General features: G+C 37.6%; 1 protein-coding gene across 1 annotated transcript in view; it reads left to right on the top strand.

The window, feature by feature from the left end:
* kpna4 (karyopherin alpha 4 (importin alpha 3)) overlaps positions 1–25731 on the top strand; it is a 30879-nt gene extending 5148 nt beyond the window's left edge. The window contains exons 2-17 of the mRNA XM_052017239.1: positions 2159–2203; positions 2505–2594; positions 3528–3557; positions 3649–3701; positions 4603–4698; positions 4842–4927; positions 5364–5450; positions 10916–11085; positions 11187–11231; positions 12453–12584; positions 15314–15442; positions 16230–16334; positions 16706–16777; positions 16969–17131; positions 19068–19162; positions 23712–25731. Of these exons, the coding sequence (XP_051873199.1) occupies positions 2159–2203; positions 2505–2594; positions 3528–3557; positions 3649–3701; positions 4603–4698; positions 4842–4927; positions 5364–5450; positions 10916–11085; positions 11187–11231; positions 12453–12584; positions 15314–15442; positions 16230–16334; positions 16706–16777; positions 16969–17131; positions 19068–19162; positions 23712–23810 (1497 nt within the window). The 3' untranslated portion in view covers positions 23811–25731. The remainder of the gene's footprint in view (positions 1–2158; positions 2204–2504; positions 2595–3527; positions 3558–3648; positions 3702–4602; positions 4699–4841; positions 4928–5363; positions 5451–10915; positions 11086–11186; positions 11232–12452; positions 12585–15313; positions 15443–16229; positions 16335–16705; positions 16778–16968; positions 17132–19067; positions 19163–23711) is intronic.
* The last annotated feature ends 1329 nt before the right edge of the window (positions 25732–27060 follow it).

Here is a 27060-nt window from a genome sequence, read left to right as displayed (position 1 = left end):
ACTGGTTTTAGGTTGAGGAGGGCAACTGGTGCAGCCTAACAATACCTAATAGAAGTTGGAAAATATTGGTGTTAGAGCTGGGCTGGAAAGAGGTATGTTTAAACATTTAAATTCTGAGAAGTAGCAGGGTTTGGCTTGCACTTAAACCACCCATTTGATTTTTTTCTAAAAACAGAATTGATGAACTGAGAAATGGGAAGATAACATTTTAGTTTGAGCAGTAAAAAGTCCAAAGCAGGCATAGGATTTGCTTTTCCAATTATTGCTATTGGTGACACAAAACTAAAATCTGAAAAAAAAATTATTTTGGTAAAGTTAGAATGTATTGTTAAATTAGAAACTACCTCACGTGATGTAGAACTACATGGAGTTGGGGGAATAGTAAGTAAGTTGGCATAGGAAATGGAGGTGGCTAAATATAAGGTGTTTCCTTAACCTTTGTTATCATTTGGGTCTACAACTAGATTTCATTCTACCACCTAAAACTTCCAAGAATCACAGCCTTGCATTTAGGGAAACTCCTACTTAATATGTGACCACACTTGTCACAAGAGGTAACATGTCGAGGCAATGTTGAAAAGTTTGTTACCATACCTTCTGAATGAAAAGATGACATGAATCCAGATTTTCTTACTTAATGGTTAATACAGGAGTGCTCTGTATTTTTGGGAGATGTGAACTGCATCACAAGATCACAAGACAAGGGAGCAGAAGCAGGCCATTCGGCCCATCGAGTCTGCTCCAAGGAAAAGGGAAAAGGGAATGGGGAGAAAAATAACCTATTCTAATCCCAATTTCCGGCCTTATCCCCATATCCCTTGATACCCTGACTATTTAGATATCTATCTATCTACTCCATGCAGCACCTCAGAGCATTGGAAGGGTGTCTCCATCAGTTTTCATAAAATCCTCAATTCCATTGGCAGAATTAGTGGATTTCAGCATTGGCATACTGCCCCAGGATAACATCCCCAGCATCAAGGCTGTAACTGCAGCCTGCACCTATGGATGGACCATATCACTTTTATGCTTTACACCAGGTTCCTGAAACAGGCACCCCCTACTCATTATGAGGTTACCAGGAGGAGACTGAAAATGCTTCAAGGCTTTCCTCAGACTTCCTTGAAAATTGTCATGTTCTTGCCAATTTGTGGGAATTACTAGCCTGTAACCAATCACAATGAAAAAGAAACATCCAGGTAAGTACTGAGAACTGAATCTCTGTGAGCATGCTAAAGCCCAGGGAAAATGGTTTAAGGAGCATACTACCTCTTCTATTTAGCACTGTGTTTAATACCTCCTATTTAACCTGTGGAGGGTCTGCAGGTCCCAAATAGAACTCTTCAGCCACCTCTGAACCTTCACAACTTAAGTGGAATCTTCATCCTTGACCCCGAGACATTACCAAAGATGAGAAGTTCCAGAAGTACACAGTTCTGTAATTTCCTTGGGATATTGGTTCCCAGTGGAAGATGTTTTCAGTTAAATAAGCTACAACATTACAAGCAAAATTAATGTTACTGCAATGTGGAAATGCTTTATAGAATTGTTTATTTGATGTTGATTTGATAGGTTCGCAGCTTTTCAGCTGATTTTTATTATGGAGTAAGAAGTAATTCAGTTATTTAGAAGATGAGTATAAAATTGCTGTAGAAAATATCACTAATTTGAGTGTCTTAATTTTTGGTGACTGGGAACCCGAAAAGAGTTCCCAGAAATTCAAGTTCAGTCTTATAGATATTGGTAACCCTCTGTCCTCATCTGGTCCCCATAAGGCACGTAAGAATTTGGACAGTGTGTGTCAGTTGATAACTCAGCAGTAAACGGTCTAATCCAGCAGTGACTAATTAGGAAGAACTCTTAATTGTTTTTTTCCAAACTATGGGACCAAAGCTTGGACCACTCCGATCTGCCTTGGTACTGCATGTGTGATGCATTTAGCACTAAGCAATAAAAGCCATTTAAATTAGTTTTGTATTGCTTTGTGAATGCAAATGTATCTTTGTAGTTCAGGTTGGTACTCAAGCAATTTTACTTTTGTGGTCATTTTGTGCACCACTGTGGAATTAAAAAAAACTAACTCCATAATTAAAATAGAATAGCAATTTATTATGTGGAAGATAAAAGGAATTAATATTAAATGTTTTTTTTCCCTTAGTCTATGAGAAGACAACGAAATGAGGTGGTTGTAGAACTAAGAAAGGTAAGAAATCCTGGTAAAACAAAGTTGCAAACGAAAAATATTAAAAATAGTTACGTCTATATGCTGACTGTTGTAAGAGTAAGTAGTTATGAAAATGGCAGCCATTAGTAAACTGAGAAGTCATCTTAAAGTTTCAGTACACTTAACTGGTTGAATGTAAGATACATTGTAGAATATAAATATTGCTTACTATTTTCCTTACTTTGTCTATATGTTATAAAAACTCTTCATTTTTGTTTGCATTTAATATTACAATTGAAGTTCCTATTTTTCATCTGAACAAAATATTCTACTCTTACAGAATAAAAGGGATGAACATTTATTAAAGAGAAGAAATGTACCTCAAGAAGATGCTTGTGAAGATTCTGACCTTGATGGTGACATCAGAGTGGTAATTACTTTCACAGCTGATTAAGAGAAATACTTAATAGTCTGAGGTTTTAATATTAATGCTGGCATTAGTAAACAGTTTTCTTTGGAAGCAGTGTCATCATATTTTTATTATTACCCACTTGAGTCAGTTGATCAGTTTTAGAATTAATGTAATAGAATTAACACACGTTAACACATTCAGAATACATGGGCGAATGAATTATTGTGCTTAGATTTTAAATTTATTTTTGCACTACCAATGGAACAATTTTCTTATCTGTTATTTCTTATTTTTACTTAGGTCTCAAGTATAATTTGTGACAATAAAACAACATTTTAACTCCAGCTTTTTCATGGGGATAATATCACAATTGAAACAGGAAAATTTGAATTCATGTAATTTGTATCAGTTTTGTTGCTCATTTTAAGGCTTGCATTTAAATTTAATAGTGTTAATGATAAATAAGAGGGTGCCATCATCTGGTTTTGGCAGTGAGGTCAATCTTCACTTATTGGTTCAGTTCTCTTAAGTGTGTATATTATTCCATGTCACTTTTATTTGTCTTCAGGTAATACAGTTTTTGTCAATGGCCACTTGTAAAGTTAAATGCTTTATTGCAACTTGCAGGGTTCTTGGAGTTCTCAATTTTTTTTAGGCTAGAATAATTACTTGTACTTTTGGAAGCTCTCCTTCAGCTGTCAGTTAGTTGTAGTTTTTTTCCTTTAGTATGTTCACCAGGCAGAAATTCCATTTCATTCAGCTTGTTTAAATGTTATATAACATCTCTAATTTTAAATGGTTTGAGCATTTTGCCATGCGCTTCATTTGTTATGTAGTAAGTTAAATGCTTGCAGAATTTGTAATAAAGCAGCTTATTCCAAATAATTGGTTACTTAAACTGTAGTAACTTTTTAATGTACATCAAATCAATATTTTGTTTACTTTCTACAGCAAAATACATCACTTGAAGCAATTGTTCAGGTAACTAACAAACATTAAAATTGGACTTACTTGTCACAAAATGAATTTACTATAAGTATTTACTAATTGTGTGATTAATTGTATCAAACAGAATGCTTCCAGTGACAACCAGGGGCTTCAACTCAGTGCAGTGCAAGCTGCTAGGTGAGATAGTTACTCTCTAAACTTGGTAACATTTGCTGGCTCAAAATACAAATAACTTGTATCCCTGGAAGAAGTGCTGGTTTATTTTTCATTAGAAATGTTTAAAGCTACTACTTGTTACAAAAAAAAATGTGCACTTCTGATTTTGAGAATAGAATGCAAGTGTCTCTGCTTTGTCACTTGGCTTGCTTGCTGATCATTATTGAATGAGCAGAAATTTTCTCCAATTAAATGTTGGTAAGGCCAAAGCCATTGTCTTCAGTTCTCTCTCCATAAGTGTTCCTCAACAATTATTCTTTTTCCATGGCCACTTTCTGAGGAGCTAAATCATTAGCATTCAAGGCATCCTATTTGACTATGAGCTGAGCTTTGGGACCACACACATCATCTATTACCGAAGTCTCTTTCCACCTTTAACTTTTTTTGTTCCTGTTTCAGCTCAGTTGCTCTTCCACCCTGCATAAACATCATCCTGAATTTTGCTGACCATTTGCAGTATCCCATTCAGCCATCGTCCTCTATACTTGTGCTGCTGGTTTATTAATGACATTTTTACAATTTTAATCTTTACTTATAATTCTTTCCATCACTTCCTATTGTTTTCCAACCTTACAACTGTCAGAATTCTTCACACCATCAGTTCTGGTCTTTTGCTCTAGTGTTTGCAGCTGTACATTCGGATGTCTTTGCCCAAGCTCTTGAATTGATTTCTAAGACTCTGTGACACCATCTTGCATTATTTAAACTGCTCCTTAGTTATTTAGTAAAGATCTCACTCGCCTGTCCCAGTATATCTTGTTTGAGATTTCACAGTACTTCGTAGGTGCATGTTATACCACACTTTGAAAGTAAATTGTGGTTGATGTAAAAGCTTCAAGTTTTTGTTTTTGTTTTCCAACAGGAAGTTGTTATCAAGTGATCGCAATCCACCAATAGATGATCTAATAAACTCTGGCATTTTACCAATTCTTGTGCATTGTCTAGAACGAGATGACAAGTGAGTACTGAATGTGACCACTTTATTTAAAATTTAAATTTCTCAAAGTGAGTATAGCAGCTTTTCTTCTAATGTCAAAACAAAACTTACAAACAATGTGAAATGACCTGCATTATTAGTAATTTGCTTTGTTTTGTTTGTAGTCCTTCATTACAGTTTGAAGCAGCATGGGCTTTAACTAATATTGCTTCTGGCACCTCAGAACAAACACAGGCTGTGGTTAAATCAAGTAAGTGTTGCCTCTTTTTTCTTGGATACTGATTTTCTTTTTGATCCTTGAAATTTTGTATAGTTGTACTGTGATCCTTGAAATAAAATCGGAGAGGTCTTTTAAAGGTTCTGGTTTATTTAATAAAAATAGAATTTAATTTAAATTGAAAAAACAATGGACATTTTAATTTGAGTTGGCATGTAATCTGTTTGTTAATTTTAAATGATTTGTTACAACAATTAATTGGGTAAACACTTGTGAATTAAACTTTGTCAAAGGTGTGGTAAACCCCATTGATGCACTTCAATTTGGCTTTGTCTTTGATTCTGAAATCTTCAATTGAAAAATAGCTTAAAGAAAGGAAACTACAACATGCTCTGCAAGAAATCTGGTTATCCTCTTGTACACTGAAACTTAAATTTTTCTAGAGTTTGATTTTTTTTTTACTTGTTAGATGCTGTTCCCCTGTTTCTAAGACTGCTACACTCTCCACATCAGAATGTGTGTGAACAAGCGGTTTGGGCTTTAGGAAACATCATAGGTATGTTTTACCTGACATTATTTATTCTGACTGTCACTGAATCTTTCTTCTGGCATTCTGAGATCAGAATCAGGTCTATTATCACTGACTTGTATGCCGTGAAATTTGTTTTGCAGCAGCAGTACAGTGCAAAGACACAAAATTACTATAAATTATGAAATAAATGGTGCAAATAAAAAGTAATGATGAAGTATTGTTCAGAAATTTGATGGAGGGGAAGAAGCTATTCCTAAATTGTTGAGTGTGGGCGTTCATGCTCCTGTACCCCTTCCCTGATGGTGGTAACGAGAAGATGATGTGTCCTGGACGGTTTGGATCCTTTGTGATGGGCGCTGCCTTCTTGAGGCACTGCCTCTTGAAGATGTCCTCGATGGTGGGGAGGGTTGTGCCCATGATGTAGCTGGCTGAGTCTACAACCCTCTGTAGCCTCTTGCGATCCTATGCATTGGAGCCTCCACTGAACAGAAATCTGGCATAGTAGATCAGCTGTAGGTGAAGGTTTGTTCTTTTTGTCCATGGTCCCTTTTGTAATGCTGATATTTCTGGACAGTCAATTAGCTTAAAAACTATCCCATGGTGCTTTATAGGCAAATTTAAGTGTCGGAATAGATGAATTGAAATGGTTTGGATGGAAACTTTGAATTTAAGTTAATTGTGCTTGCACCACACTTCATGCCTCCATTATTGGTCTTCTCTTAACTGCCCTCTGAAATGGCCCCAACAAACAATCAGCTGAATCAAAAACTTGTGTTTAAAACACACAAGAATAAAACTGGACAGACAATCCAGCAATGATATCGGCATTGAAATATTGTACAGCAAAGTCCCTCTCACTCCAGTCATCCTTTCAGTCCTCACAAGCAACAAGGTGCTAGTGTCCGAATCATAAGTGAGGTCCCACAGACTAGTCAAGCATCACTCTGGCAAAGTTGTATTCAAAGTTCATCCTTATAAGCAACATGCCAGACTCTCTCCATCACATACTGTCTCATTCCTGCAACCAATCCATATTGGTATGCAGGCAAAAAGGATTGTTCTGTGAAGTCTCTTGGCATCTGACAAACCTGTGTAAAGAGACTTCCTGTTGATTAGCAACTAGCATCATCCCTCAACTGATAACTCAGTATTTCTCTGAACACTACTTCGAAGTAACAAGAGCATCATGTACAATAGAAGTTTGACACCCTTGGGACTTTATGCTGAACTAGCAGATTTTCCAGATTAATGGATGTTACTCAATTAATACCCAAACTCTCTGTTGTCACTTTTTATAAAATGTTATGCAATAATATTTCTTTTAAGTGAGCTCTGAGTTTAAAGGAAATGAAAAACATCCAAGCAATCTGAACCCTGGCTCTTTTCAGAAATCTACCTGCATTCCTGGCCCCTGGTGTTCAAGTCCAACCTCTCTCACGCCAGCCACACACCCAGCCCACAGTCTGGATCCTTGGCTGAACCCTGGACTCCTGCTTCTGGCTGCTTACTGCACTTACACTCTAGACTTCCAGCCAGGTGCTGAACCATCAGGATTTGCTGACAATCAGATGCCAAGTTATCACAGTTTTACTGTACTCTGGATGGGGAACTTGAGTGCCCATCATCTAGAGTTGCTTGCTAGCACCATCACTGACTGACCTGGCTGAGTCCTGAAGGACAAAACTGTCAGGTTGAGTATGTGACAGGTGTCAGCTGAACCAACAATAAGGGTAAACCTACTTTTATCCTTGCCAAACTTCCAATTGCAGTAGCAATTGTCCAATACCATCTCAGTAGGAGTGATCACTGCCCAATCTTTGGGGAGACAAAAGTCCTTTCTTTGCATTGAGAATATCTTCCATCATTTTGTGTGGTAATACCATCATGCTGAATGGAATAGACTTGGAGCAATGTTGGTAGCTTAAAACTGGACATCCATCAAATGCTGTGGGGTATCTGCAATCTCATGGCATCTCATAAGACTCTCCCAGTACAGTCAACCTAAAGGATTAATCCTGGTTCAATGAAGATTGCAGAAAACCATGTTGGATGCAGCACCAGGTATATCTAAAAATGAGGTGCCAGACTGGTGCTACGTATGCTAAATAGCATACACTATACCCAGCTAAGCAATCTCCAAGCTAATGGATCAGATCAGTGCTTTGCAGTTGCAAATAGTGGTGGTAATAGCTGATGAAAGGAGATAGCATCAAAAATGTCCTTGGTGAATGCCAAAGATGAGGCTGAACCATGTTCATCCAGAAGTTCACACTGTCTGATCTTCCATTTCAGCTGCCACCTGATATGCCCAGCATTACTGCAGGCAGTCTTTAGTCACTGCATGAGATATCAAGAGGCAGCTGACAGCACTGGATAAAATAGAAGCCATGGAACCAGGCAACTTCCATTTTGTAGTACTGAAGATTTATGCTCAAGAGCAGCTTTGTCTCCACCCAATCTGCTCCAGTACATTAGTGTTGGTTTTTACTGGACAATTGGGGAAAATTGTGGATATTTATCTTTATGAAGAGTACAAATCCAATCCAACTAAATGCTGCCAATCAGTTTACTTGTAATATTCAACAAACTGAAAGTGTTGCTGGGAGTGCTATCAAGTGGCACATAATCACCAAAAACTTTTTCGGTTTCATCACTGTTGGGGAGATGTGGCTCATTATAGCATTTGTACAATTGTGGAAGAGCTGGTTGTAGATCTAAGGAAGTGGTATGGTGAACACGACTGTCCCCATCAATGGAGCTCCTATAGAGATGGTTGGCACTTCCATGTTTGTTGACACCCACCTTCAAGGCATGGCAATAAGACCTAATTCTATCTTGTAATAAGTTCTGTGGAAGCCCACTGGCAGCGACATTCCAGTCACAGAAAATCCCTCAACTATTAATCCTTAGCTTCCTATCACTGAGCCAGTTTTGGATCTAATTTGCCATTCTCCTTTGGATCCCAAGTGCTATTATTTTTCTGATGAGCCTGTCATGTGGGACCTTGTTAAAAGCCTTGCCAAAATCCATGCAGACCACATCAAATGTGTTCCTTGTCAGCAGTTCAAAATAAATTCGGTCAAGTTTGTTAGAGAGAGCTTCCCCTTAATAAATCCAAGCTGAACAATCCTGATTAGTTCATGCCTTTCTAAATAGATTAATGCTGTCCCTTAGAATGCCAATAATTTGCCCACCACAAAGTTTGAACTATTTGATCTGCAGTTGCTTGCTTTATCCCTTTCTCCCTTTTTAAATGTTAGCTGTTCCAATCTCCTGGCCATAAATGTTCCTCCTGTAGCTAGGACATTCCTGTGTGCCAGGCCCGAGTCTTCAGCTTTGTTATCTGTTACATTCCTGCCATCATAAAGTCAAGTGAGAATAATTGCTGATCTTTGCACGGTGTTCAATCAATTCACTCCTCAGAAAATGAGTCTGTTTCTGCATGTAGTAATCCTAGATATTTATGCATGGCTTGATAAGTGGCAAGTAATATTCGTATCATAAAAGTACCATGCAAAGATCATCAACAAGAGCAAGTCTAACAACCCACCCTTGCGCCCATTGACATTACTATGGCCAAACACTAACATCAACATGCTTGAGTTCACCATTGCTCAGATACTCAACTGGACCAGCCACCCACATGCTATGGTTACAAGAGACTGTATCCCATACACAGGAAAGTATAGGGGGGATGTAAGAGGCAAGTTGTTTTTTAAAAGAAGAGTGGGTGTGTGGAACACACTGCCGGCAGAGGTTGTGGGGGCAGATACATTAGGGACATTTAAGAGACTCTTAGATAGCCACATGATAGAGAAATGGAGGGCTATGTGGGAGGAAAGGGTTAGATAGATACTAGAGCAGGATAAAATGTCGGCACAACATCATGGGCCGAAGGGCCTGTGCTGTAATGTTCTATGATGTCTTGCTTCATGACTCCCCATACATTGGTATCCATCCTAGTTTATGAAATTCTGTTTGACTTTGTTTCATTTAAGAATCTTCTCAAAGTGCATCTCTTTACCAAAACCACATTCCATATCTAATTCTCTCCTGGCTTGACATGTGTGGCTATGAAGTACTATGAGCAGTGGTTATGATTTATAGATTTGCAAATTTAGATGTCTCGGCTTCAAGATATTTGATTTGAAACATTGCACTACAGCAAAAATAAATTCAGTAAGTGTTCTGTTTCTATTGTTTAGGACAGGAAAAATGCAATATTTTAACACTTAATATTTTCAGTTTTATTATGACTCATTACTGATGAACCTTCTATGGAAGAACCTTTTATGGAAAGCACTAATGCAAAAGGCTTCTCAACTGCATCACCTTTAAAACATTGAACTTTGTGATAAGAACTTTGTGTGTTTTATTTTGGCTCCCCCCCCAACTTCTTGAAGACAGGGCAAGAGATTAAAGTGAAGAAAATCAAGCTAGACTTTATTGTTCTTGTATCTTTCAGGAGTTTTTAGGAGCTAGGATAGATCCTTGGACTGGCTGTGTAAGTGACTTGTGGTTAGAGAAAACAGATTTGTGGAGCAAGAATTTGCTTAAGGGATCCCATCCAGAAATCGGAGATTTAAAATTTCTGTGATTCCCAGGTCTTACTATTTGTTAATTTTGGCGAAGGTTTCGCAGAGTACTTAAACTTGAGAAAAATGTATCAGGAGCACTGCAAGGAGAATATTGTATCTACCCACTTCTGTTAAAAATGAAATTTTAAACATGAATGAGAAATGGGCTCAGCATTCTTAGATTGGAAGTTCCAACCCCTATATTTGCGAGTTCCAGGGCTTCCAAAAGATTAATAACATCATAGTTTCCTTCTCTTTTAATTAAAACATACATTTTGACAGAAATAAAATATTTGTATTGAGAAAAAGATTTTAAATTAAAATATACATTATAATTTTGTGTATCTCATATACAACATTTCTTCAGAGTACTTTGAGATTTGTTTACAAACATATATGAAAGGCTAGTGTTTTTTTGTTGGTCCACAGTTGTAGGCAAAAATTACCCTGTAGATTTGTACTGGGGAGTTTTCTTTTACTGTTAGAATACGACTTAAATGCCTTGTTTGTTTCGGTAGGGTTTATGGGGAGAATATTTTGCATTTTTAAGTGCATCCTTAATACTTCAATGCTGTGTTGTCAGAACTGCTGTATTCAGCTGAAGTGTTAAACCTTGATGCCATCCACATTAAGGTAAACATGGGAGATCACAAGCATATTTGGAAGTAAATCGGTTTTTTTTTAATAGTTTTGGCCAACATTTCATTATTCGTTTATCATCGATGAAACAGTTGAATTGCTTATTTACTTCATTGCTCTACGTGTAAACTGGATGCTATGCGCTACCAAAATCAACTGACTGCGCATCAAAAAGAACCGAAGATATAAATGCATGTCTTTCTGGAAAGGTGTATTGCTTTTTCTTGTGGATTGAGCTTTGATAACGTTTATTTCCTTAATCCTTACAAACAGGGGATGGCCCTCAATGCAGAGATTATGTCATTAGCCTTGGAGTTGTGAAGCCCTTACTTTCTTTCATTAGTCCATCTATTCCCATTACCTTTCTTCGAAATGTCACTTGGGTGATGGTTAATCTCTGCCGTCACAAGGATCCACCCCCACCAATGGAAACAATTCAGGAGGTACGTTTAGCTTTGATTTGTTTCACGATTTAAAATGTTTCAGCTGCACCCTTAGAAAGATAAAATTGATACTAACTGAGCTGAATAAACTGTCTTTCTAGATTCTTCCAGCCTTGTGTGTGCTCATCCACCACACAGATGTTAATGTAAGTAATGTGTATACATTGTCTTAAATTCTAGAACGTAGCTTGTATACTTATTTTCCTTCCACATCTTTTTGGTCTGCTTTTTTCTTTGGTGGTAATGGTAATTTGGCAGGCATGGTAGTGTAGCAGTTAGTGTAACACTATTACAGCGCCAGTGACCCGGGTTCAGTTCTGGCCACTGTCTGTAAGGAGTTTGGTATGTTCTCCCCATGACTGTATGGGTTTCCTTTGGGTGCTCCGGTTTCCTCCCATGTTCCAAAGACGTACAGGTTAGGAGTTGTGGGCATGCTGCGTTGGTGCCGGAAGCGTGGCAACATGGGTTGTCCCCAGAACATTATGCAAAGATGCATTTCACTGTTTCGATGTACGTGTGACTAATAAGGAAATATTATCTTATAATATCAAGCACTTCAAATGGGGATTGTAACTAGTGTTGCTTTCTTGTCCACTTCTACCCTCTAGTCACTGTCTACACCCTCCTACCAAAACTTTTTATTGTTCCTTGACCTACTTTGTTGTTACCTACCTTCTTTCTGTCACTAGCTTTACACTCCATTATCCTCCTAGGTAGTGAATAGAGGCATCTGTAGCAAAGTTTATGCCCCTTAACACTGCTTTCTATTTCCTACAGTCCTAGATAGAAAGTTCAGATCAAATTGGAGGATTAAGATTTCTTCCTTTTTGTTTCCCATCTCCACTTATTTATCAATCTCTTTTGCTCTCTGCCCTCCCTGACCCTACCACCCCGTAACATCTCTTTTCCCTCTTGCACCCCTCACATCTCTCCAACATATCTGCTAGCCCTTCCCATTTCCCATTCCTCCCCCTTGTCTGCTTGGTTTCACTTTTAAACATTTTGTCTTGTAAGCTATTATCATTGTCTTTTTTTGAATGAACAAAACATGAGATACCTGCTATTTGTAAACTAATATTTTCATGAAGAAATTGGCATTTTAATGTAATTTATAATGGAAAAATTGTTAAACTGTGACTAAAGCTTGATGTTTGGGGACAAATGATGCAAGTAAACAGTATGAAAAGGGATTGTATTTCTGTTAATGAATTCTGCATTAAATATTTGGTATGTGAAGGTTAAAATTATGCAGGTAGGGTGATTTATTGGGTGTTCGGCACACTTTTCTTTAAATTTTGATGTAAATTGAGAGGTTTTGGTTGTAACTCTCGTTGTTTGTATATTTCAATGTTTGTTGTTAACTTTAGATTTTAGTAGACACTGTTTGGGCACTGTCCTACCTAACAGATGCAGGAAATGAGCAAATCCAGATGGTTATAGATTCAGGGATTGTGCCTCATTTGGTGCCCCTTCTCAGCCATCAGGAGGTCAAAGTTCAGGTAAGATTACTGAATAATTAATTTGTACTTCAGATCTCTTAGTTCTAAATTAATAACACTATAAGAACTTGAAAATTTGAGATTTAAGTATCGAAACTTTAGAGAGATTAACATTTAATGTTATGAAATGAAGTGGACCATTTAAATTTTGGACCATGTTCTTGCACATTAATATTTGGTCAGTGCTTGGAATGGCAGAGTTGTTTTGGTGGCTTCTCTCGGGGAAACTTCATGCGACTTCCTGTCAGACCTAAACAAATCTAGGTGGAATTGGAAAATGTGGCACTGAAGATTGCAGAATTTTAAGTGTAAGGGAGGTTGCCCATCATTTTGTGCTGTCCTTTACAGTGATTGAAATGTCTTATTTGCATAAAATAAGCCACAGGTTGGAACAATGAGGTTCTACTGATTACAGTGGCATGCAAAAGTTTGGGCACCCCGGTCAAAATTTGTTACTCTGAGTAGAAGATGAACTGATCTCCAAAAGTCATAAAGTTAAAAATGAAACATTCTTTTCAACATTTTAAGCAAGATTAGTGTATTATTTTAGTTTTGTACAATTTTAGAGTGAAAAAAGGAAAGGAACACCATGCAAAAGTTTGGGCACCCCAAGAGACTTGAGCGTTCATAACTTTTAGCAAGGTCTCAGACCTTCATTAGCTTGTTAGGGCTATGGCTTGTTCACAGTCATCGTTAGGAAAGGCCAGGTGATGCAAATTTCAAAGCTTTATAAATACCCTGACTCCTCAAACCTTGTCCCAACAATCAGCAGCCATGGGCTCCTCTAAGCAGCTGCCTAGCACTCTGAAGATTAAAATAAATGATGCCCACAAAGCAGCAAAAGGCTATAAGAAGATAGCAAAGCGTTTTCAGGTAGCCATTTCCTCAGTTCGTAATGTAATTCAGAAATGGCAGTTAACAGGAATGGTGGAGGTCTAGAAGACCAAGAAAACTTTCTGAGAACTGCTTGTAAGATTGCTAGAAAGGCAAATCAAAACCCCTGTTTGACTGTAAAAGACCTTCAGGAAGATTTAGCAGACTCTGGAGTGGTGGGGCACTGTTCTACTGTGCAGCGACACCTGCACAAATGACCTTCATGGAAGAGTCACCAGAAGAAAACCTTTCCTGCGTCCTCACCACAAAATTCAGCATCAGAAGTTTGCAAAGGAACATCTAAACAAGCCTGATGCATTTTGGAAACACGTCCTGTGGATTGCTGAAGTTAAAATAGAACTTTTTGGCTGCAGTGAGCAAAGGTATGTTTGGAGAAAAAAGGGTGCAGAATTTCATGAAAAGAACACCTCTCCAGCTGTTCAGCGCAGGGGTGGATTGATCGTGCTTTGGGCTTGTGTTGCAGCCAATGGCATGGGGAACATTTCACTGGTAGAGGGAAGAATGAATTCAATTAAATATCAGCAAATTCTGGAAGCAAACATCACACCGTCTGTAAATAAAAAGCTGAAGATGAAAAGAGGACGGCTTCTACAACAGGATAATGATCCTAAACACACCTCAAAATCCACAATGGACTACCTTGAGGCACAAGCTGAAGGTTTTGCCATGGCCCTCTCAGTCCCCCGACCTAAACAGCATTGAAAATCTGTGGATAGACCTCAAAAGAGCAGTGCATGCAAGACGGCTCAAGAATCTCACAGAACTAGAAGCCTTTTGCAAGGAAGAATGGATGAAAATCCCCCAAACAAGAATTGAAAGACTCTTAGCTGGCTACAGAAAGTGTTTACAAGCTGTGATACTTGCCAAAGGGGGTGTTACTAAGTTCTGACCATGCAGGGTGCCCAAACTTTTGCTTCGGGCCCTCTTTTTTTTTTGTTATTTTGAAACTGTAAAAGATGGAAATAAAAAGGTAATCTTGCTTAAGATATTAAAGAAATGTGTCATCTTTAACTGTATGCCTTTTGGAAATCAGGTCATCTTTTACTCGCTTAGCTATTCACAGTAACTGAAATTTTGACCGGGGTGCTCAAACTTTTGCATGCCACTGTATATCTGAAAGGCTGTTCAAATTTTGTTCAAATTGTTGGGTACAAAGGCACCTGTAATAAAATAATGCACTGTTCATTACCCAGCAATATTTTGTTTTTCATGTCATAATTAATCTAAATTTAAGAAATTACAACTGAATGTGAGACAGCCATGTGACTTTAGTTGGCAACTGGTCATAGGTCTTGCGTACTGAGGCAGAATAAGCCAGCCGATTTTAAAAGTAAGACTAATGCTCAGTCAGTTGAATGGTTCTTGACAATTCTTGCATTAGTCATGAATTATGATCAAGGATCCTGTTTCATTGTACTGATTTGTGGGAAGTTTAATATTAGAGTTAGTTGTGGAATTTGAATACAACTGGTGCAATGTACAAATTGTTCTTTTTCGGGGGGTGGGGGGCGGCGGAAGTTTTACCTGACCAGATAAAATTGGTGTTTATCTTGTGCCAAGACATGCAGTCAATATAAACTCAATATAATCAGCTGTACACCCTGTAGTTATTAAGTTGAGTATTATTGATAAGATAAAGTTGCATTGAATTTAAACTATTTGCTTCATAGTTAGGTACTATTTTTAGTAAACATAAATTTGTTTGCACCCATCTAGAACTTGCCAAGAGAAATTTTACAATGTTTCAAAATATGCTATTTGGTATTAAAGAAAACAAACAGCAAGATAACATTGTAGGCATTTTGTAATTTAACAAAATACTAATATTTGCCTAGACTGCAGCTTTGCGAGCCGTGGGAAATATCGTAACTGGTACTGATGAGCAGACACAAGTAGTCCTCAACTGCGAAGCTCTTTCTCATTTCCCAGGATTGCTGACGCATCCTAAAGAAAAAATCAATAAGGTAAGAATAATATTACTCTCTGCCTATAAAAGGTAATGTTCCTATGGATTTTGTTCCTTAGTTTAATAGATCATCTTTGATAACATTTAGAGGTTCTGTTGGAAATGATGAACTACTAATTACTGGCATTGTGTGTCTGTATCAGGGCTAGAATGCTTTTAATACGGGTATCTGTTAATGGTAAGGTACTAATATTTGACAATAATGTTTATGTAACATGAAAATTGAAATTTTCTGTAAAATGCCCAGGGTAATCCTATAATACACTAATGGGAAAAATGCTGTAATTTTAAGTGTGTGTGTGTGTGTGCATGGGGTGGGGGGGGGGGGTGGAGAGGGTGCAGTAGCGTGGCTCTGTGTTGGCTGGCACTATGGATCTGATTTCATTTGTGGACATCAGTGCTGAAACTGAAGTGCATCTGAAGGCAATCACATTCCATTTAAGGGGCTTTACTGGTGTGATCTTGCCAATGATTAAAGCCTCAAACAGTCCATTTGCCAGCTTGGGTATGCCAGAATTTTTGACAGGGTGATAATAATTTGTCCCTGTGAACTGATCCAACAGAGTTTTTAAAAAAAAATTTGCTAGGACCTTGAAAGTATGCATACTGCATTGGTTTTTGGTAATTTGCAGGTACTATGTGCAATGATATCTTCAGTAGTGATTCATTTAGTGTTTTTTAAAATGTATACACATTTCAAAGTGAGAGAATTACTGAATGTTATTTGGAAGTAAATATTCAATGTACTGAAACTTAACTTCCCTTCTACCAACCAATTAATACAGGAGGCAGTCTGGTTCTTATCTAACATCACCGCTGGGAACCAGCAGCAAGTACAAGCGGTGATAGATGCAAATCTTGTTCCTATGATTATACACCTCTTGGATAAGGTGAGGGGGTACACTTGATTTTTCTTATTCCATTTATTTTGCATTTTTAATGTTGACACTTCAAACTATATAAAGTTTAATTTTTATTGAATTGTGGATATACCTTTTCAATTTAGTTTACAAAGGGAATATCAGTCACTTTCATCTTAAAAGCAATTCAATGAAAGGTGGATCAGATGTCCAAAATTTGTGGAGTGTAGTGCAATATTACTGAAGTCATAATTGTAGATTAATTTCTTCACAGTACTAGTGAACAGTATTCCTCTATCCATAGGATTATAAAATAATCCCAGGGTTTCTGGAAAGTTATCAGTTGTGTTGCATTGTTCCACTGTGGACTCAATTTTAGAATGTTTTCTTTTCCTCCCTAGGGTGACTTTGGTACTCAGAAAGAAGCTGCTTGGGCAATAAGTAATCTAACTATTAGTGGCAGGAAAGAACAGGTGGGTAAAGCTACTTGAGTTCAAATAAAACAAATGATTGTCAGGAAAGCATAGTAAGTTAATTATTTATAGTCTTGTGTCTCTTTGGAAAAGGTTTTAGTTTGTAATTTCATTGGAATTTGTAAATGTTTTGTCATTGCTGCTTTGCAAAAGATGCATGATGTGAAACTAACTAAGTTATTTTCCATTAGGTTGCATACCTGATCCAACAAAAAGTAGTCCCTCCATTCTGTAACCTGTTAACAGTGAAAGACTCGCAGGTGGTACAAGTGGTATTGGATGGGTTAAGTAATATCCTCAAGATGGCAGATGATGAGGCAGAAACAATAGCTAGTCTGATTGAAGAATGTGGTGGTAAGAACATAATCCTCTGTAAAAGTAATCAAGTCTGCTACACAAGTGTAAATTGAGAATACATCAAGATTTTCCTCAGTTTTTTCAATCAGTCATGTTGTGTTAGGGCAGATGGGAAACACATTGAGGGGGAAGTGTATTCTTGTGTTGATTTTTTTAAAAAAAAGTACCCCCTGACGAATTAGCAGCTGATGGAACTGATTTGTCTCAATGACAAAAGCTAATCAGAATATGTGGGCTGTCTATATTATTTGATAGATTTCATCTTGTGTATTCTATTCCTGTAGTGGTGATATTTCAGCAGTTCCATATCTCATTAAATTGCACATCGTGTCAATAACCTCACCTTTGACACAATTTGCTGTTGTTTGACATGTTTGTTTCAAACAAAGCGCATGTTATATTTCAAATTCTAAATACAAGACTTTTAAATCCTGTTTTACATTAATTAGCTGTACTAAATGAGATGCAGGGCTTGTAGCCATTTGTAGATGGTTCTAAACTGTACTAGATAATTTTGAAACACCTGCTTTTAGTTTGTATTTAGTTAATGCCTTAAAATGGTTTCTTTGTGTTAATAGCAATTGAAGGCTCAAATTCATCCTGATAATAGGAAGAGAAACTTGTGTGGAAATACTGTTATATGTTTTTAACGAATATGCATTATTATTTAAGACTGAAGTATAGATTAGTGGTGCTGTGAAGCTAAAATATGACAACTGTCTCTATCCTCTGAGGTTCCCTTCCAGTTGGTGTCTGCAATAGAATAGCTTTGCTGAAGTACTTGAACCTATTTAAAAATGCCGTGCTGAGTATTGCTGTTAATTTCGTCCATTGTTATCTTGCCTCTGGAGTTCAGATTCCTGAATATAATTCCATCTTGCATTGTTGACAGAAAAGTCTGATTTATAGAATGGAAGGAAGGTATGGGGAAATTCAACAGCAAAGTCCATTTGCAAACTAGAGAACTAAGCATCTATGGATGGTAACATGATCAGTTATGGACAGCATGATGAGGAAAAATCATTTTGAGTGCTGGTTTTCGTTGGGCATGAAAGTTGTGCATGTTTATTTGGTTTAATCTTCAATAAGTAAAAGATTAATGTTGGACAAGTGCTAGAGATTTGTTGTTTGCTTCAGAGTAGTGGAAATATATGGATTAACTCAGCAATTAAGTAAAGTACCGGTTAATTGGAGTAAATAGATACCATGTCATTTAATGGATTATGGGTAAAAGAAATATTGCAGTTAAAAGCATATGGATTTATAAAGGTTGCAGAGCAGCTTTAAGGTGCATTGCATCCAATTTTTTGAGTGGTCACAGGGAAATGTGGCAGTGAATTTGTCAAAGGTTCATCCAACAGCAGAGATAAATAATCAGATAATCTGTTATGGTGATATTGGAGGTTGAATAAATGTTATCTAGGATAGCAGAAGCTTTTTCTAAAGCCACTCTCTAATTTGGACAATGTAAGAGGACAACCAGGCCTTCACGTGTTCTTCAAAAATAGGAGCTTCAACAATGCAGTGTTGTAGTGTCAGTTGAGACTGTGCTCTGGATTGAAGAAAGGCTGGAAACTTGCATTTTCTAACCCATTGAAAGCCTTGGAATTTTTAAATGTCTTTTGCAGTCTTGAGACAACCAGAATGCTTTACAAACAGTGAAGTTATTTGTTGCATTTGATATTGTTGGCTTCATAAGATTGGCATATAAGTGGTAATTATAAATGAGGTGGTATCTGCATGAAATTTCTGGATATTGGTGTGTAGCCTGTCATCTGTACTTTGTTTATTATATGCTGCATGTCTGTGTATTCCTAAAATTTAAATCCTGTAGCTGCTATCCTTTGAGAGAGGCAATCATAAAATTGCCTTCTATAATATTCAGTAACTGGTCAAAATTGCAAATGTAACTATTTTCAATTTTTTTTTTCAGGTTTAGAAAAGATTGAACAGTTACAACACCATGAAAACGAGGACATCTATAAATTGGCATATGAGATCATTGATCAGTATTTCTCAACAGATGATGTAAGTTGAAGGAACACTAAATATGAATAGTCTACAAATCTATTTCCCTAAGATTTTATACTTTTTATCAGTATTTATAATGTTGAGTGTTTTGTCATGATTTACTATTTTTACTTGAATTCTACTTCAATGCATCTTTTTGATATGGTCTGGCATTTAGAATTGTATGGAAAAAGAAATTGACTAATTTCAAAAATTGTGTTTGGGGTTGGAAGGTGAATGCCAAGGAGATGGATCATTTCATTTTGAATGAAACTTGAAGTGCTCAATGTTTTCATCAGCATTCTAAATTGAATCATTTTGAAAATATATTTGTGTTAGACATCTCTCTTAGGAGAGGAATTGCTGTATCCCAAATGTAATATTTGCAAATGTCCCATGTGAGTTGGGGACCACAAGCTAGAGTGCCACCTGCATGATGTTTAGTTCTTTCCTTCATTGATAGAAGCCTTTGAACCAAGTGCCTTTTATATATTTCTGTTCTGCCAAACTTTTGCCCTGTTCACAAATCTACCAAATTCCAGGTGGTCCACAGTAATGCCAGTAAAAATGCATCACTTCTGATGAATTTTAGGATCATTCTTCTCTGGAACACAAATCTCTCATTTCCAGCATTACAAAGTCCATTGATAATCCTGTGCAGTTTTACCGTTTCAATGTGTTTGGTGTTACAAAATGCTATCCAGCTCTGAATTGTATATTTATTTGTTACATATCCCTTGCTTTAAAACCTTGAAATACATGGCAAAGGAATTTGTAACTGAGGAAATGTTTTGCAATAATAGACAGGCATGATATTCAGTCTGCAGAATTCAACAGAATTGAATGTTATAGATTCCACTGATTACTGTGCACTTCAATTCCAAAAGAATTATTTGCACTGGAGATTCAAATTTTATTGAACAATATTTTAATTGGTGATCTTCTACATATCATTTATTAAAATACCTCAAGGTGCAGTTGAAACCATGTGGCTGTTAAGCGTACCCAGCAGTAGATAACGTTATCAAAGTATAATCTTTGCATCCCCTCGAATTGCAATACCATGGATATCATTTTCACTCCATTTGTGGGAAAATTGAGATTTAAAAGTAAAATTATAATCTGTGCTCTCCTTCAACACTCTCAATGGTCCCTGAGTAATAGTAACATACTGATCCATAAAGTTTTAAGTTTGAATTAACTGATTTTAGTCTGGTAGGAATGCTTCATTTCTCTGAGTGCCTAAACGGTTTGAGGGGAAAATCACCTGGAATTCCCACTCTTTATCAGTATTCAGGGAATCGCAAATCTCTGCCATTTGGGCATTCTCCTTATGACAACAATGGGCAGAAACAGCTACACAGCCACCTACCTACACTATGAGCAATTAACAGTAGGCAATTAATCTCCCAACTAGTGCAGGTGAGAGGGAAGTGGAGGAACTAGTGAAGCACATAAGATCAAGGGGAGAACATGTAAATGCAAACTTTATCAATGATTTCCCTTCATTGTGATATCTGAAGTGTGGATGCTTGCTGATTGCTGTTCGTCAGATAACTTAGTCCACGCCAGTGTGTAGTAATACCTGGACAGCATCCAAGGTTGGGCGTGTTTTTGGGGAAAAATTAAATTTACCACTTGTCAGGCAAAGACCATCTTTTAATAGAACCATCACCCCTTGATATTATCATTATCCAATTGCCTGCCAGTAACAGCATGGGCATTACAGTGAACTTGGAAAATTAACTGGAGCAGGTACCCGTATATTCTGGCTACAGAGTTGGGTTTGATACAGCAGGTGACTGACATTGTTAAGCCTTTCCAGAATTATGCCTTGTAGATGGTGGAATATGTTGGAGTCATTGTCATATGGCCCACTGCATTTGTCAATTTTATTGTCACATGCACATGTACAAATGCAATGAAAAACTTGCTTGCATCAACATCACAGGCACATAGCATTTGAGATGCAATATTCTCAAGAAAACCGTAAATTATGAGAGAACACAATTAGAACAAAAAAAAGTCCATTGTAGTCCACAGTGGTCAGTGTTATTCTGATCAAGAACTGAATGGTTGAAGGGAAGTAACTGTTCTTGAACCTGGTAGTGTGGGACTTCAGGTGTCTGTACCTCCTGCTTGATGGTAGCTGCAAGAAGACAGCATGGTTTATATGGTGGGGATCTTTGGATGTTGCTGCCCTGAAGGGCCTCATGTAATCATTTCCAGTGGTGGTGATCGATGTGCCCATTATGTATTGGGTTGAGTCCACTACTCTCCATCTTCTTGCATTCCTGTGTATTTGAATTACCATACCAGACCATAATGCAACCAGTCAGGATACTTTCAACAGTACATCTGTAGAAGTTTGGTGTTCAGTGATTTGCACAGGCTATCAAATGCTGATCTACACTGATCCCATCTTCTCGTATTGCCATCAGTTCCTGCCACCCACCTACACTGAGCAATTAATAGTAGGCAATAAATCAGTCAGCCAGCACAGTTAAGAAGGCATATGGTGTATTGTCCTTCATCAATCGTGGAATTGAATTTAGGAGCCGGGAGGTATTGTTGCAGCTATATAGGACCCTGGTCAGACCCCACTTGGAGTGCTGTGCTCAGTTCTGGTTGCCTCACTACAGGAAGGATGTGGAAACCATAGAAAGGGTGCAGAGGAGATTTACAAGGATGCTACCTGGAATGCAGAGCATGCCTTATGAAAGCAGGTTGAGGGAACTCGGCCTTTTCTCCTTGGAGTGAAGGAGGACGAGGGGGGACCTGATAGAGGTATATAAGATGATGAGAGGCATTGATCGGGTGGATAGTCAGAGGCTTTTCCCCAGGACTGAAATGGTGGCCACAAGAGGACATAGGTTTAAGATGCTGGGGAGTAGGTATAGAGGAGATGTCAGGGGTAAGTTTTTTTACTCTGGTGAGTGTGTGGAATGTGCTGTCAGCAACGGTGGCTATGGGTAAGCCTAGTAATTTCTAGGGTAGGGACATGTTCTGCACAGCTTTGTGGGCCAAAGGGCCTGAATTGTGCTGTAGGTTTTTTCTATGTTTCTATCTCGGCAGGTGGAAGGAAAGCAGAACACATGCGAAGCCCACACCATCATGGGAAGAAAATGCAAATGGCAGAAACAGTATCCAAAGTCAGAATTAAAACAGGGTCTTTAGAGCTGTGAGGCAGCAACTGTCACTGCTGCCCCATGGTCATTGTAGAGTCTCAACAATGCTCAAAGCTCATTACCCTGGGCTAGACCATGCATGCACCTTAAATACTCATACTCTCCTTCAACTGTGTAACATAGCTCTTGTGTGAAACTTGTCAAAAAAACTTGTCAAGGCTTTTTGCTAGTGATTCCCAAGCCAACAACCACACCATGTTGCCATGTTTAATTTCGATCCCCACATATTAGGGAGAATATTAAGGTGTTTGGACAGGCTGTGGAAGGGTACTAGAATGATAAGGGTTGAGAACTGTTTAGTTCTCAGTGGAAGGGAAGGTTTAAAAAAAAATTGTTGAAATTTGAGGGCTTTCCACAGGTGACAGCTTTGGTACCGAAGGGTCAAACTTATGGTAATTGGCAAAAGAACTAAAGGCTATAGATGTTTTCAACAGTGAATTGTGATCTGAAATGCTTTGCCAGAATGGCAAGTATTCTGAGTGATTGTATTTACTAAATATTCATTGGAGTCACAGGATCAACATACCTCAGAATTAACCAAGATAAAATTAATGAGATGTAGGTCTCAAAAGAATGGTTCCTAGCATGAAAGGTTTAAAATAATTCCTTGTGCTCATTGGAGACTTTTGGGTGGCACAGAGGTGCAGTGATGAGTGCTGGTGCCTTGTAGCTCCAGAGACCTTGGGTGCTATCTCTGTGGAGATTGCACATTTTCCCTGTGGTTGTTTTCCACCCCCTAGGTGGAACCAGACTGGTAATTTTGAAAAGTAATTTAAATGATACTTGAGTACTCTGTATCAGAACAGCAAACTGACAGATTGGAGAGCTGCTTCAAATAGCAGGCACAGATGTTGTCATCTGAATGGTTTCCCTGCAAATATTCTCAAACTTTGATCAAGTTTACTGTGGGTAATTGCTTCACATTCTGTGGAATTGAAATTAGAGTGGATTTCCTAATTCCCTACTTGCTGTGTCACCTTTCATTTTTGAATCTCATCACACTGGGCTATAAGGGCTATAATCCACTGATATGTCTGTCTTTCATTATGATCTCAATATTTAAATCTCAAGGGTCTTGCCTCTCTGGGATACATGCATTTCCTGAGATGTGATGAATTGTATTTATTTTGAGCTCTTTTGCTCTAGGAAATCTGTTTCTTTTGAGAAATCTGCATCTCATTAATTTTATTTGGTTAATTCTGGTGAGGGTATGTTGATCTTAATGCTAATAAATAATTGGCAGATGCATTCATGCAGAGTATTCATTGCTGTGTTCTTTAGCTTCAAGCTTGTTCGCAGTTTCATCTCCCACCACCAAAACTATAGATAGAGTTTTTTTCCACCAATGTCTCAGTTTATTTTTCTCCTTTCCTTTTAAGATTGATGAAGATCCTGCCTTGGTTCCTGAAGCAATTCAAGGTGGGACATTTGGGTTCAATTCATCCACCAATGTTCCAGCAGAAGGCTTCCAATTCTAGAAAGGCATAATTCCTGGAGCAAGTGAAATAATGCAGCACTAAAGGAAGGTTTAATCGATCATGCTTGGCTCATATGGGGTCCACTGCTGCATTAAATCGGAGAGCTGTTTTGCAGATTGCGTTTGGTATCCGAGAAAAGCCCAAATGAAGTCAAGCTGGCGAGTGGGTGCGAGTGCGCGTGAGAGTGGTAAAATGTTATAAAATTTCACAGTGAATGCTATTTAGGTTGTTTAAAGAAAGGGGGCTAAAAGTCAAAGAGAGGTCAATGTCTACAAAATAACTAAACCAAGATCAAATTCAGTTATCTAAACTAATTAGAAGAATGAAGCACCTAAGATACTTCAAACTTCACAAACCAAGAAAGGGACATCGACCAAGTCAGAAGACCGAGTCAAGGCCTTGCTATGAAGCACTGTGTGAATGGACCCACTGTATGAATGTCTGGACTCAGTGCTGTGGAGCCAGGTTCATTACTTGAAATCTTGGGCTCTGTATTCACTCATGAAAATAAACTCCTCGTCATGGAGTTATGTGTGGAAGAGAGTAGTGTATGGGCGTGATGTTGTATGTGAACGCATGCAAACTTGATTGCCTTCAAGCGGCTAATGAATAAACCCAGAAAAACACCAAAATGAGTTTGTTTTTATTAATATTTAACATACACTGGAGAACTTAACCAATTTAGCAGCAGTGCATTGTATAATTTATCTGTAGCAATTTGGATTGAATCTTGCAGCATAAGTATTTTGCTTGTTTTATTTCCACCTTGGCTATTCTATTTTTTTAATGTTTATAAAACTTATGTAATTGTAGTTATGAATTGTTCCTCACCAATTGCAACAGTTAAATAAATGCTGTGAGTTGCTTTCCATAGAAATCACGAATATAGTAATAACTTAACAATTGTAATGGTAGTAAGCTGCTCACGTGCACAGATTTTGCAGAGGAGAAAATAGAACCTGTACATGCTCTGCTGCTTAATAAACTGAAAAGTTGCCATAATTTAAATCCAGGAAACTTTAACCTCCTGCAGTATTGTGGAGCCTATCAATATTAGTCATAACTTAGATAAATGAAGTTGACTAAGATAATCAAATGACATGCACCTATTAATTGATGGCTACTTTTGATTTATTTTAGCTATTTTTAGTTAGTTCCTGTGTAGAATATAGCACAGAACCTTTGGGGGGTAAATGCTGTTTATGAAAATTTGTTTCATTTTCCTGTAATTTTTCCTAATTAAAATATTTTGGTTGTGACTAGTTTTGGTGCTTATTTTCTGCTAAAGGGGTCATTGATAGAAGTGTGTGTAGGTCAACTAACAAATGTAAAATTACCCTTGACATGTTTGATATTTTTAGGTTCATTTTTTAAAAATTAGATAAAGTAGCCATGAACCATCTGAGCCACTTTAAAAAGAGTTTCAGGAGAGTTGTGTACTAACAATACACAATTAACAATTTAAAAAATATCTGGAAGGTAGATGGTGCCTTAACCAGGTTCACTCTATTAAATTTGGTCCAGTGATCAGTTGTTAAAATGCTTCCCCTCTTAGTAAAATGGCTCATTGTAGGAAATACTGTGCCTTCATCCTTAGAGCACAAGTGTTGCATGAACAAGTGTTGCTGTATTTAAAACCTATGGTAATAGTCACTAAAAGGAAATGTGGAAAAATTACCTGATTCCTATTTTGTGTTTTTAAAAAAAAAAAAAAAATTTTGGACTATTGTAGACTGGATTAATATGTAGTTGTGATTTCTTTTGTAAATTAGTTGGTTTATCCATGAAGCATTCCTTGTCGTCCATACACGTGCTTTGAAAGCTGGACAAAAATTGGAACAGGCAGAAAGTTGGCTTGCTTACACTGTTTTCCTTTGGAGTGCAGGCTAACCTGTTTTAGAGAAAATAAACTTTGAAATTATTCTGTGTGGCCTGATATTCCATTGTAACATTTTGTAATAAGAATGGATTGAGCTGCGTTGTTCAGTGTTGATGCATCTCAACAAAGACCTGCAAGTCTTCCAGTTACGTGATTAAATTCACAAAACATTCATTTTCAAAATACATTTTGATTCCTTCCATTGTGTTAGATCTGGACACACATCTCTTAAGATTTGCTCGGAAAGAATGTCTGGAGTGATTTCTCATTGCCGACCTCGTTGGATTTGGCCTGGGTCATAGTTCAGCTAGAGCTTAAGCTAATAAGTTTTACCTTATGTCCCTGTAATTTTCCAGCACCAGTTTTCAATCTGTACTTCATCTAGGATAGATCTTTCTAACTCGGAAATTAGATTATCAAACCATCGATCACTCTTGTTAAACTTGCATGCCCTGCTGAAGGTGGATGTGTTATTTAAAAACCATATTCTAATCTCCATTTATGGGTGGTGGCTTGTACTGGGTTTCAAACTTTTCAGCTTCTGACTTTAGCATGGAATTTATTGCTGTTGAGCTAAAAGCTCTCCCATTAATTGGATTTTATTTTTGTTTCCTGTGCTCTTAAAGTTACACAGCAAGGCCACAATTGCATTTTACTATGTTTGAAAAATATTTTGGTAAAATGCATCTCTTGAGCCCCTATACCTGCAAAATTTGTTCCAAGTCTTTTTTAAAAGACTGCAAAACACAAAGCTGTCTTCACCCTGCCCTACTCCCTTCCTTTCTTTCCCCGGCCCCCAAACAACAATAAAACTCCTGATTTAAGAGGATAGAGCTGAGAATTACACCAAAGTGCTGGTAATCTTTCCTGTATTGCTTGGAAGATGTAACTATTAGAATTTGATTTGTTAGGTCTGCACGTAGTGACTTGGTTGTGGGCACTGGATTTGTTTTTCTGGGATGTTGATGTCCATGGCAAAGCCAGCACTTGGTCCTTAGCACATCCTTAGTTGCCCTTGGAAAGTGGTCATGACCCACTGTCGTAACTGCTGCATTTTGTGTGGGATGTTGAAGAGTTTCGTGAGAATTGTGGATGGTTAGTTTATTTGCCAGCCTCTGGCATTCCAGGCAAAATGGGTCATGGGTTTGAGAGTTGGTGTTAATTTCTTGGTGAGTAGCTTGTAGATGGTACACATTACAGCACAACACACTAGTTAAAGAGAATGAGGATTTCTGTCAAGTATATAATGTACACAATGGGGACATGCCTTAAATTATTCAATATATGTGCATGTTAGGAGGTAAGTGCAAACAATGAAATTTCTATACCATTTTCCATAAGTTGCCCAATTATTACTAGTTATGTTCGATC

This window comes from Pristis pectinata, chromosome 6 (assembly GCF_009764475.1).
Source record: "Pristis pectinata isolate sPriPec2 chromosome 6, sPriPec2.1.pri, whole genome shotgun sequence".
NCBI lineage: Eukaryota > Metazoa > Chordata > Chondrichthyes > Rhinopristiformes > Pristidae > Pristis > Pristis pectinata.
This window is presented reverse-complemented; position numbering and strand designations above follow the sequence as displayed.